Source organism: Lathamus discolor, chromosome 5, assembly GCF_037157495.1.
Source record: "Lathamus discolor isolate bLatDis1 chromosome 5, bLatDis1.hap1, whole genome shotgun sequence".
NCBI classification, from domain to species: domain Eukaryota; kingdom Metazoa; phylum Chordata; class Aves; order Psittaciformes; family Psittacidae; genus Lathamus; species Lathamus discolor.
Window position 1 is genome coordinate 108,336,098 of NC_088888.1, and position 13,479 is coordinate 108,349,576.

Sequence of the window (13,479 nt, forward strand, 5' to 3'; positions counted from 1 at the left end):
GGACAAATCTGAGCTATTGCTTTGCAAATCCTGACAAGTAACATCTGTTTAATTCACCATTTGCAGTATGTGATAGTGTTACTTTCAGAACGGTGATTGCCTTATTTGCTTTGTCCAGGCTGTTGTGTAGTAATTACAGTTGGACATTTGAAGGGAAAGGAAATTGCACGTTCCCTGGGAGGAAAGGAAGAATCTGCCTGGAAGGCACAATGAACAGATTTGCTTACAGCCCTCTTTACCTTGTCTTGTCCAGCAGGAAGAAAATTTCCCTTCTCTGCAAAGCTAACTGTTCTAAATTCTGTTCTAAGAAAAACCTGACTGCTAAGATTCAAAGCCCTCTTGTGTGATTTAGGAAGGGGAGAAAGCATTTTAGCTAGGCTCTCTTCAAAGCTCTAGTTGACTTCAGGGTCTATCAGAGCAAGAAGTGGAAAGTTTCCCAACAAGTGATGGCAAACACAATGGAAAAACGATTTCGTGGTGATTGTAGGCCATGACACAGGGAAAGTGCACGTCACTGCTAATTTGCAGATTATTTCTTCAGTGTCATTAAGAGACAGTAGTTCCATCACTTTTTTCACACAGAGGCCTAAACATCTGGTCCTTGGGACGTCTTCGAAGTCACTGCTAAAGAGAAATTCCTGGCTTCTGATAACAAATTAGTTAGAAAACCTCTAGTATTTTTTTGCTTACACTTGCCTGTTTTTACACTCCACCCCTTCTCTCTTTTATTATTATTATTTTAGTTATTTTATTTTATTTAAATGGCAAATAGGAAAAGAGTGTGAAATAATAGATCCTTCCTCTGCCACCTGTGTCAGACCTCCTGCTTTTCCAGGAGGAATTGCTTCTCCTCAAAAGGCTTCACAAGGACAATGAGTTGCTTTATGAAAGCATGGAGAAGGCTGCTGAATGTCTAGGAAGCTAACACAAGTCTTTCCTTTCGCTTTACAGGCCCCGAAATATAACCCTGCCACTAACAATTTAAGTGATCAAAGCCCCAGATTTTTCAGTAAACAATCTTGGTTTAAAGTGTTTCTTTCAAAAAACTGGAAGGGCTAGAAGAGAAGAACATCCAAGGTTCCCATTAAATTAATGTCATAAAGTTTTAATTGATATTAAAGAGACATCATTATTAAAGGGAGAATTACATAAATTAAGATGTAAATTATGACAAGGAGGCTCTTATCATGAGATAATCAAAGATAATCACCCCCCTGGGGTACCGCAAGAAACAAGGCACAGCTGAGCGCCTCTAAATCTCTTAACAAGTACAACATTGGAGCCCTTCCATGGATCCTGCAAAGCAAAAACAAAGACATCCACCCTTTGGTGTCTGACACAAATTCATTGCATCACTGGGATGCTGCAAGGTTGGACTGGTGAAGCCAGGATTTGATCTGAGCTACATACTTTCAATAGACATACTACAGATGTTTCTTTCCGTGAGCTTCTAAAGAAAACTCATTTAAAACTCTTTTTCTGTCAGTCAGAGAGAAAATTAATTTCATAAACAACGGAAAACTGAACAGGGCAAAAAAAAAAAAAAGACCTCAAAATCATGAACAAGCAGCTGTGGCCAGTTGTAAGTAAAATTCCATTGTTATCCATGTTATTAATCTGTTAACAACCAGGTAGCACCCAAAGGACTTTGTCCAGCTGCCTAAAGAAATAATGAAAGATCATATTACTGCATAAAGATGTCAAATTTTGATGACATTTTTCCTTCTCAAGTAAAAAAGAAACACTTTGTTTTCCAAGTGGACTGATGATGGTATGAGAAAGCAGAGGAAACCAAAGTGTTAAATAGGATAGAAATCAAATCTGTTGCTCCCCATGATTATTCTCAAATCACTAAATTAACCTAGTTAAGTATGGTTAAATAGTGCCTGTTTATTACAGCAAAAATTATATAGGAATTTCTGTTAGAAAATCTTGTTAAAAAAAAAATTCTCTCAGAAATTCAGGTTCTGTAAAATTCCAAGTTTTTTTGGAGACCACCTCAATCTTGGAAAAATACATGTGTAGGGAAAAAAAGCAACAATTGTCTAACTACAATCCCTCAGCTCTTAAGTTGAAGAGAAGAGCGATTTTCTTTCTACTTTTGAATGATGTTTTATAAAGAATATACATGAATCTGCACTATAATATGTAGCCTTTTAATAATTCTAAATAGAAATCGAAAAAATCAGAGCTCTTGTTTAAAATTTGTTTTTTAAAAAGTCTTCAAAATTTTCATACTGAAATAAAAAGATGTTTGGAAAAAAAAGGCTGGATTTTTGTGCAGAATATAATCTCTTGTTTCTCAACGACTGATGTTTTTCAACTCAACCATCAGCTGGTATGAATGAAGCACCTGAAAAATTATGCAGGATCCAGGTGATCAAATGCTATTTCTCTTCTGCTGCTCCTAGCAGAAGCAACAAAATCCTTTGTTCTAGAAGGTTGCAAGAGAGGTGCTGATGCTCCAAGTTTCTCTGCTTCATCACCAAATTAATGTCCCTTGCAGGTGTTGCTGCTGAATCATAGAATCACAGAATGGTTTGGGTTGGAAGGGACCTTAAAGCTCATTTAGTTCCAATCCCCTGCTAGAGTCACAAACAGCTTCCACTAGACCAGGTTGCTCAAAGTCCCATTCAACCTGGCACTGGATGCTTCAAAGCATCATTGAAGGCATCATTTTTCCAAGGGGTGGAAGACAGCTGAGGGCAAATCAAACTGATCAGTGCACAAACCTCATCTTGGAGCTGGGCTTAAGTATTTGCCTTTACACACAAACTAGCTGCCACGGAGAAGGGGCTGGTTGTCAGGTTGCTTTTTTTTTTTCTCTCCAAATTCCTGTTTGAAGGGTCGCTGTGCAACTTGAGAGACATTGAAATAATTCCTGCAGTGCTTACCTTTTGCCCAATGTGTCCAGTTAAAACACTATCAGCTACAGAAGTGTTTCCCAAGCTTTCTACAATGTCAATGCCAAAGTCTTTGCAAGCATAAATATGGAACTTTTGGAGTTCAAGGTTGCTGCTACTGAAAAACTATATAAAAACATAATAAAATAATAATAGTTAGAAAAATAAGTATGATTTGTAATTCTGATTTACTTACAACATAATAGGGAAAATGCAAAACCACATAAAAATGTTGAACGTGTATTTAGTATTTGAGCACCTCCCCTTAATTTCTTATTTCTGCTTTTAATTAAAGATATAAAATTCTTTATATTCTGCCAACTTATTTTTGTGTTAAAAGAGAAAAGGAATAGTATGCAAGAAAAATCAAAACTGAGAATCAGTAATAGATAGGGTAAAAATGGTTTAAATATTTTGGGGTTTATTACTGGAAAAAAACAGAAAGGTAAAGATGTTAATGTTTGAAGCAGAAAGATGCCTTGAAAATAACCAGAGGTATTGCTTGCAGTGATCTAACAGCAAGAAGACTGTTCCTAGAGGGAGTCCATGGAAAGAAGCAGAATAAACTGTTATTCATGCATGCTAGGTCAGTAACATAGAAAGAAATTTTCAAGCTAAACTAAGAAAAACACAAAAAACAAAATGCAAAACATCCTTTTTTTTTTTTTCTTTTCATAGAAATAAGCTTTTCCAGAAAGACAATGCACCAGCCTGAAAAGAAAGCCCACACTGAACAATTATACACCTTCAAAAGCAGAGCTGTAAAATGGGTTAAACTATAAAACATGCCTTACAGAGAAACACATACAATCTGTTCAGGTCGTCAAACAGGGGTTGGGTTAAAAGGACCACAGCCTTCAAGCACTGGGAAGAAAATATCAGATAATAAAGCATGGTGTGGGTTTTTTAATCAGTGATAGGAAGAAAATCTTCCCTGTGAGGGTGGTGAGGCCCTGGCACAGGGTGCCCAGAGAAGCTGTGGCTGCACCATCCCTGGCAGTGTTCAAGGCCAGGCTGGATGGGGCTCGGAGCAACCTGGTCTAGTGGAAGGTGTCCCTGCCCATGGCAAGGGTTTGGAACTGGATGAGCTTTAAGGTCCCTTTCAACCAAAACTATTCTATGGTTCTATGATTCTGTGATGGTGGGCTACAATTGTTGTGAAAATAACAACAACAACAACAACAAAATAAAAAAAAAAATTAACATGGGTGAAAAAAATCCTATGGAAACCATTAGCTATATGAAGGTAACATCCTCTATCAAGTGCAATCTTTAAGAAGAGCTCAGATGCACTGAGAGGATTTTTTTTTGGCTGTATGATTTAGTGGAAGGTATCCCTGCCCACAGCAGGGATGGTGGAACTAGATGATTGTTAAAATCCCTTCTAACCCAAACCACTCTATGATTCTGCGGTTATAGTGGCAAAAAGATGCTACCTGCTTACAGAGGACACTGGCTGCTGATGAAAGCAGCACTGGTTCTGCACTGAAGCAGTAAGAACCCACATAAATTGTGTTTCTGGCTTAATAACCAAACTAGAAGCCTTCATCTGAGGGACATGGACATAGAGATAAAAAAGCTGATGTCAATGTAGAGGTCATATACTTGTAAAGATCCTGAGCATTGCAGACGTCAGTCAGGACAAACGTACCTGTGCTCCACCTTGGCAGCTCCAGGCTCTGAAGCTGTTGAACTGAACAGGTCTGTTTGGGCTGTCTGGCAAATACTCTGGGTACACCAGCAACCCATACCTGTTTAGGAAAGAAAGCAAAGGAGGCTGTTTCTTTACAATACCTGTATTCATGAGCAATTTTTCCTATTAATCATTTCAATATCTAAAATCTTACATCTGTAATAGTTCTCTGACAGAGACTTTATCATTTAATCTAAAATCAAAACCTGATGGATACCAATATTTATTTTAGAGGTCTAAGTATGCCAGAGAGGCTCATGAGCTTTCAATCAGCATCACCTTCAGATAAGCCTGACACGAATCTGGACAGATAAGGTTTTTCCATACCTTGGATTCCTCCAACTTGGTATGCATACTAAAGGTACATTTTCCTGAATGCAGACCTTGGTTTGACCTTCTCTGAGATTAATATCCAGATTTCCTGGGAATTTAGGTGATTCTACTGACTTTAAGTACAATGCATTTTTTTACTGTTGTTTCTCTTTTAGGGAAGTACAGCCAAAAGCTCTAATAAATTGTCATTCCTGGATGCTGCAGGAACAACTGTTCTATATAATGTTTGACATCCAAACAGCATCTTTTATGCCGTTGGACTACAAAGTGATTAGTTGCTTCAATCTACTTAATTATAGGCCAGATTCTAATAGCTGAGTGTTCATGCTGCTATGATATAAAGCATCTTGAGGTAAGAAATACCCCTCCAGGTTGTATAAGCCAGTATCAAGTCTCTAATGGTGGCATGAAGGAGATGTTCAAAGAGGAGTGTAAGAAAGAAATAATGTACCTGTTCTCCTGAAAGCCACCCTCTTCTGATCAAAACGTCTGGTATACTTTAAAATGAGCTTTCAATTCAACACATGAGCACATGCTTCAGTGCTTTGCTGTTAAATGGTTGATGAGGAAATGTGTTAAATGTGGCACCTTAAACTACATCAGGATCATTTAAACGAGGTGGTAAATTGGAGGAGCTTGTTAACAGCACAGGGAAACAGTGAAAGTTAACAAATTGGGCTTGTGCATTGAAAATTCTGGGAAACCATTCGTGATTAGGCCCTGAAAAACAGCCCAGCCGTATGCTGTCAAACACTGATTCTGATCTGCTGTGGAGAAATCTGTTTACAAGAGAGAAAGCCTTAAAATCATGCAAAATTAGAGAAAAAAGAAAATCCTGAAAGGAAGGGAAAAGCCTTTTCTGGTCACCACTGCAACTAACATTAGCATTACTATCCACTGAAGGAAAATCTCTTTAACCAGAAACCCCCAAGTACCTTGTGCAGGAATGAGCTACATTCTCACTGAAGGACAGGAGAGGCATTTTGGATGGTCTCTCAGGGGAGAGATGAAACAAATAGCCATACCCAGCAGCACACACTGTGTTACCCTGCAGAGAAACATATGTGACTATGAAAAAGGTTTACCACAGATTTCTGAAAATTAAAATAAACTTAAGAAAAACCCATATTAAATTTGCCGCTGAAATCCATTCAAAGTCTTGTAAGCCTGGCTGGTAGAAACTGGTACCTTGCTTCTGTGTTCTCAGTCTTGTCCTGTTTTACTCTGTTCTTGGGCCAGTCTTCAGAAAAACTGTTCTCAAGAATAGAAACAATGGACAATTTGTTTTAATAGAAACAAATGACGGAAAATTTCACTATGACTGTGGTGAGGCCCTGGCACAGGTTGCCCAGAGAAGCTGTGGCTGCCTCATCCCTGGCAGTGTTCAAGGCCAGGTTGGACAGGACTTGGAGCAACCCAGTCTGGTGCAAGTGGGTTATTTGAGTTATATACAGTGGGTTAGGAGCTTTTCTACTCTAGGGAAATAAACTTCTCTTACCTGATTCATTTGGACAGCAGCCAAACCTAGATGGTTTTGGATGGTGCCCATGGTGCCCATATAGCAATGTTTTCACATGCATGTCTGAGCACAGTCCCTCTCACCTACCTTAGATGTGTAAAAATTTCATGCTAAAGTCCAAACTAGTAAACTGAGGCTCCCTTTCCGGGAAAAAAATTAGGCACATGCAATTCTTCTGCATGAGGCAGAGGGCAATTCTTCTGGTCTATCCTTAGATAAGATCAATTGCTCTCTGGAGCTATCCAGTTCTCAAGAGGACTCTAAGATGATCTTTCTTTCAGCTATAAGAAAAGCTTGTTCTCTAAGATCAGGACTGACACCCACTACTGCAGTTCATAGTCACTGGACAGTGTTAAAACACTAATGACTTTTTGGCCCTTTATGGTCCAAATCAAAGCTGAGCTTGGTGACCTAGAGGTGAAAGCCTCCATATACGAATTACTTTCTTCCGACCCATCCGAGTGTGTTCCTTGCAGTCGTGATCTCTGACATCTGTCAAGCAACAAACTGTCAATACCCAAAGCACTGCTTTGTCTATCCCCTGGTAAAACTGCTGCTTTTTCTGAAAGCACAGCCACAGACCCTTTTCCTTTAACAAAATACTTCTGCAGTTCAGTCACATTATTTGCAGGATCTTTTACTTGTGATTCCAATCCCGCGTTCTACAGATGATTCATAAGGAAAAACCTGCATATTTATTCAGCCAGCTAACGGCTGGAGGGCAGGGGTTTTAGGCAAGCAGGGAATTTTCTGTGGAAATCAATTCTTTGTGGAAGTCAGTGTATTACGAATGTCCATGCAACCAAAATTCCAGAGAGAAATTACCTTCCTGAGCATGCCAAATACCTGCAGGTATTCACTGCAAGTCAGTAAAATAAAGTGGCTAACGTTTTGAGTGTCTCTTAACTGTACAACACTGCTAATGTAAATATTTCGTGAATTTCTTTTAGATAGCCAGAACCCAAACTGTTGACAATAAAGATGACATGAAAGCTCTAGAGAGTTCGCCCAGCACCTCTCCCTTAGTTTCAGAACCTGGCAGGATGCAGGTAGTACCCCTAATGGGTTCTCTTTAATATGTGCTCACCTTGCAGATGGTTTTAGAAAAGATCTCAGTAGGGATGAAATGTTGAGAAACAATTGACATGGAACAGATGCAGCCTCCCCTCTTTAGCACTGTGGAGAATGGCTGGGTTGGGTGATACTGGGAGACAAACTCATTTGTCAACAGCGTGACCATCAGTGACTCCTCTGACATGGAAACACAGGCTGGTCTCCACCCTGTTCATTGATTTAAGCTGTTTCCCGGTCCTCAACACCACAGCAAGAAAGGAAAGGGAGGATGTTTGTTGAATCTCTCAGACCCAGTCTGTATATTGTTATCTGCATGCTGGCTCTGGGATTTAAGGGCATTGAATGTTTACGAATAGGAAGCTACTATGAAAGGTCCAAGACCCAGTGGGTCCAAGGGAGCCAAGAGGAAAAGATTAAAAAAAATTTTCTATTCCTGCACACAAAAAGAAAACCAGGACTATAGGGCATGCATTTCAGTAACAAAAGATCCAATACCAAAGAGGAGCATCTTCAGTTCTTCATGCTGCTAACATTTAAAAGACAAGAAACCAGTCTACTAATGAAATTGTATTAAAACACTAAAAATTAATAACCAGGGTTTCCATACTTTACTAAAAAAAAATCCTAACACAAACTAATCTTGTAATAACCATTTTCCACCTATACTATATGAGTATAAAATTTTATCTGACAGCCTGATTCACAAATGCACTTGAGAGTTTAAGTCAAATGGAAACCAGTGGGAACTGGGTCTCCAAATGTCTTTGCAGGCTCAGGTCTGAGTTATGGCTGTCCCAGTGTCAACACTGCTTAGGAGACCACCAATTTCTGAGGAAATTTTAGCTCTTCAGTCACCCATGCAAATTTAGGCTCCTAAGTAAATTGAGTAGTTATGAAAATATTATCGAAGGACTCACCAAGCAAACACAAAACCTAACAATCACTTAACATTAAAATCTAGAGGGGAAAACTCTATATTCCATTTTGTGGCCTGGAAACCACGGAATGAGAAGATGAGCCTTTCCCATTCAAACCTCCTTATTAAATTACCTAAAAAGCAATGTCCAGTTCTTGAGCCATTCAGTCAGTTAAAAGGTGCTGAAACTGTGTAATATCATGATGCTGGTCCTGGACCAGTATCCCTTGCATTTAATGATTAATACGGTACTAAGAAAAAGTCCACAAGACACAAGTGTCTTGCCTGGAAGAAGTGTGATTTTTTTCTCTTAATATCCATGCCCTTTCACTTCTTTTGTTGAGCACTGCTAGGTGCTGTAGAACAGTAAGTGCAGCTAATAACAATTTTAAGCTAGGTAACTTCCTCATATTTTTCTTTTGCTGCTGAAATGCCTCAAATAGCCCACTCTGAGAGGCCGATGACAATGAGGTTTATCAACAACCCTTCAAGGGCCATCTGTTTTTCTGCCTTGAGTAGCGCACATCTGGAGAGCAGACTTAACCCCAGTGTTCAGGTATGCAGCCACAGATGCAGCTTTGGGTTTATCTGTGAAGACGTGAACCAAGAGAGCTAAACAAATGTGCTAAAACCCAACCAGTCAGTTCACACGTACCCATAGAGATAATTGAAGCAAACCTTTTCAAAAGCTGAGCCAATGGCCATCAAGTAGACAGCTCCAGGGTAAGTCGGTGCACGATAGTACAAAAGTCTGTGTTTAGCAGAGCTGAAATTCATGTGATTCTGCCTAGTTGTTGTTTTTTTAACCATATTTGATGGTCTTAAAAATGATAAATATGCCCTTGAGGGAATTGCAGAAAAGTTCTCTCCTTCCTAAGTAATATCGTCTTCATTCTAACATAGGAAATGTGTTGGTCTCTTTTTCACCTTCAAATTTAGGTGCAATTCTTTCCTTTTGGAACAGAAGCCCAGGGGCCACTAGGTCTTCACATACAGTTAATAATTGATTTGGTTTCCATGGGTTAGTAATAGAATAGGTTCGGATTTATTTTTTTTTTATGAAAATGTGCATTTTTCACAACTGAAACTGTGCTAAGAAAGGTCAGTTTCAATGAAATTCCAGACTTAAAATAGTTGGGAAGGATTAATGGTTTGAAATCATATTTTTTTTCATGAAACACTTAAAAGTAACTTTTTATTCTAAAATGTAAGCAACTTGAACAAGACAAAAATATATGAACTAAAAGAAAGCATCAGAGAATTAGTGAATAAAAAGATTTTTACTGCACTTTTTGATGTGAGGGTTTTTTGAGAGTTCAATGTCTTATCACTATTTAGAAAACAGAAGCTTCTTTTCTTTTAAAATCAATGTCATTTTCATAGAACAAAGAACACATTCGCCTTCTCACCCTGAACTGTAAATCTTGAACTGTACATAAGTTGTAATTTTATATCCAGACAGGGGCGCATTTGCTATAGCTGAATGTTCATGTGCTTGTCATCAGTGCATTAAAATTGAGATGATTTTGGGTTTGTTTTTTTTTTAAATTCTAAAGAAGCTGAGCCTAAGCATTTTCCCCATTTTTATGAATCCATGAGTATTAAAAAATAAAGTATCCAAGGATGAAGGATCTCACTGTAATATTTTGTTCCACTCAAGTGCGGTAAAATTTTCAGTAATAAATTTGCCTGTGAATATAATTTATCTTATAATATGCACTTGTTTCAATATCCCACCACAAGCACAGTTTCTGACAGCTCAGGCAAGAATGAAATGTTGTGTATATGATCTCCCAGATAGATGAATCTCCTTATCTTCCTAAAATCTTTGATTAGAAAGGAAACATTTGGGTTTATACCTGTACTTCTTACCTTGATGTGGTTGGCAGGAGCCCTGATATAGATCCCTGCTGGTGACAGTGTCTCAACGTTGGATAAACCATCAGTTCCAGAAAGTCTAATCACTATGTTGTTATTGACACTGTTCCCCTCTTCCAGTCCCTCTCCTTTAAGAAAGAAATTAAAAAACAGCTCAACGCAGTGGTGCCCAGCATGGAAAAGGAAAGGCTGTGCGATTCAGAAATGTCAGAAGCCACAATCAAGAGCTGATCAACGTTGTAAACATGATAAGAACCAGTTGCTGACAAAAAAAGCTTAGACTTTAACAAGATAAAAACTATCAATCATCAGGGAAAGGAATACTATAACACATATTCTACAAGGAAGCAACAGAGTATATGCAATTGAATATGCACAAGGCCCTGTACCAGGTGCTATATATGAATAGTACACCAGACATACTGTACCACAGGTTTATGGAGAAAACTGATAAAAAGAATACAATAAAGCACGTTTAGAATTGGAAAAAGAGAGATTCATAGTGGAGAAGCAGTTCACCTATGCACAACACACACAGATCTGCTTCTGGCAGTACCTGAATTAAAAGTCCTATCTATCTATCTATCTATCTATCTATCTATCTATCTATCTAATCTATCTATCTACATCCTGTGCCTCTGTCCATTATCTTACTTACCTGTTAGAAAATTTCTAGATGGACTTAAAAGAACCTGGTACAGCTATGCACAGAAGTGGGAGGTTTCCCCCCCTAAACAATGAGTATGAGAAGATAAAGGAAAAATCAATCAACCAATTGATCATACAACTCAGAGTCATGGGGGTGCCCCAGATGTAGTAACAGTCTTAAAGTAAGAAATAATAATAATAATTAAAAACAGAAATATCTTTTTAAATTACACCGTAAAGAAATGTGCCACCAAACAGCAAAAAATGAACAGTCCTATACAAATCAAGTCCAACCCAGGAGACACCAACGCAACTCCCACTACTCTAGTGTTTTGGAAACAGAATAAAAAGTGGAACATCTCTGTTTGTACCACACTAGGAGCAAACAAAACCTATTTAGTATTGTTTATCGAGCATAAATTATTATCTGCAAATATACCTGATCAAGTTCTATTCCAAGTATAGATCTCTTCTCCAATCATTATTACCCTAAATGTAAGCTACTTCGCAGGAAACCCTATGTCCTTTGTTTTGGGGACTGGCAGTAATTATTTTTAGCCTTCTCTGTCTTCTGAGCTTTTCTTCAGTTTTGGAGTAAGATCCATTTAGGAAATGTTTTCTTTCCAGGCTGTATTTACTACAAACACTGCCACTACCAGAGCATGCACAGGATCCTAAAGCAGTCCTTTTGACAGCGATATAGGTTTTCGAGGTGACATAAAAGGTCTTGGCTTCCAAGCTGAGACCGGGTGTGTCAATTAATTTTAAGCCCAGAGCGACTTTTTATGACTGTCTTGCAAACCTCCTGAAAATAAGGGTTTTAGATGAAATCACTGAGGGAGTCCAATTCTGGTGCTGCAAATAGTCAGCTATAATAAATATTCCTTCACAGGCAACAAAATGATATATAAATTCATCCATCAGACCCTCTGGAGCTGCTGACAGTGAAGCCATTAAAGACATTTGGGGATAAGGTGTATTCAGGCTAAAACCTCAATGGAAACATTCAGTTCAGCACACAGTCCTTTAACTCAGACACATGTCCTTGCACAAGTGAGCCAAGGCATGCTGGCATGTTGGAGATCTTGTTCTGCTTCCCCAGGGCCACAAGGGCTCTCTGCATCACCTTGGGCAAGTAGTTGCAACTCTCTGAGCCAGCTCTCTTAATCTGCAAGATGTGTACGATCTCTCTCACTTTATAGTCTCTTCTATTTAAATTGTAATCTATCACTTCTCATTACATTTATGCACAGGACCTAGCACAGGGACTCGCTGCATGTGTAGAACTGCAGGATCAAGACTGAAGGCTTTTTTTTTCCTCTCTGTTTATCTTAAAATTGGTCATTTTTATCCCATCTCTGACGGAAAACAAAAATTGAGCTATATCTTTAGGTATTCAGGCAACATGAGATCCCAGCAGAAGATGCTGCAAGACAGTCTCCTGATGGTTAGTTAGGAGAAATATTTTGTTGTTTAACATTTTTGTTGCTCCAAGCTCCCATTTATTTAAGTGTTAAATCCTCTGCTTAACTTTTAACATATGCTTTCACTCCATTATCTTCTATGTCAAATGACTGAAGCTAAAGGTAAGCATGCTCTTAAATGCTTCGCTGAACTGGGGTCTTAAGTATCGCATAACGGTGGTCTTCCAAAGGCAGATAAATCAATGCACCAAAAAAAGTCACCTTTCACTTGTACACTTTAAAAAAAAGGATCCAGATAAAATAAAGACTGACCTGAGGAAATAGAAAGTGTATGGTTGAACAGAAATAGCTGCAAGAAGTTGCCTGTGGAATCATGGCAGCTTTATTCCAGAGTCACCAATAAGAGAAAATGCAGATGATGTGATTAAAGTTCTCAGGGTGCAGTTAAGGATCTGCCCATCTTTCCTCCAAAAGCATTTCATGAAAATGGTAATCAGCACATGTTGCTGTTACGTGTATTGATATTTTCCTACTTCACTTACCCAGCAGAAGCCCATGGCCTGAAATGTTATAGAAAACATTACTGTCCACACTAAGGTTTGAGACCCCAGTCAGACGAAGTCCTTGTCCAAAGGAGTCCAAAACACAACAGCCACGAATGTAAGAGTCTGGAAAGAAATGAGTGCTGTGAGCAAAAAGCACAGTGTAGCTTGAGGGTTGAGAGAGTTTTATACTAGCTCATCATTGATGATGTGCAATTAATCCTTTTGGCTTCAGCTGCCCACCTGTACTCATTCCAACAAAGAGCAATTGCCGAGATGGGCACAGCAGAGAAGAGGGACCTTGAATGCAGAAATGGGTTAATGGAGATGGCACGCTATTCTGAGGAAGGAGGAGGAGATCCAGTGAAAGGAGAGAGTAGGATCCCACAGTCGAAGTATGAGTTGATTGAAGTTATGGATGATTGAAGTGGGATTGAAGGAGAGGAAGAACATCTCAGAAGAGCAGTGACCACAAGGTAGGTATTTTGTACACCTTTTCTAGCCAGGAATGGTGACATGCCCACTGCACTCCAGGATCATGGACAGTGT

At 38.9% G+C, this 13,479-nt stretch overlaps 1 protein-coding gene across 5 annotated transcripts in view; it reads right to left on the reverse strand.

Annotated features, from left to right (window-relative positions):
• Window positions 1-13,479, reverse strand: part of PKHD1 (PKHD1 ciliary IPT domain containing fibrocystin/polyductin) — a 272,144-nt gene that overhangs the window by 137,333 nt on the left and 121,332 nt on the right. For all 5 annotated transcript variants that reach the window (XR_010613271.1, XM_065681837.1, XM_065681838.1 and 2 more), the window contains exons 41-45: window positions 12,931-13,056; window positions 10,311-10,444; window positions 5,865-5,977; window positions 4,555-4,654; window positions 2,895-3,029 (exon numbers count right to left, since the gene is read on the reverse strand). Coding sequence is in view for 4 of the 5 variants with exons in the window: in XM_065681837.1 (XP_065537909.1) it covers window positions 2,895-3,029; window positions 4,555-4,654; window positions 5,865-5,977; window positions 10,311-10,444; window positions 12,931-13,056 (608 nt within the window). In the remaining variant the exon portion in view is untranslated. The remainder of the gene's footprint in view (window positions 1-2,894; window positions 3,030-4,554; window positions 4,655-5,864; window positions 5,978-10,310; window positions 10,445-12,930; window positions 13,057-13,479) is intronic.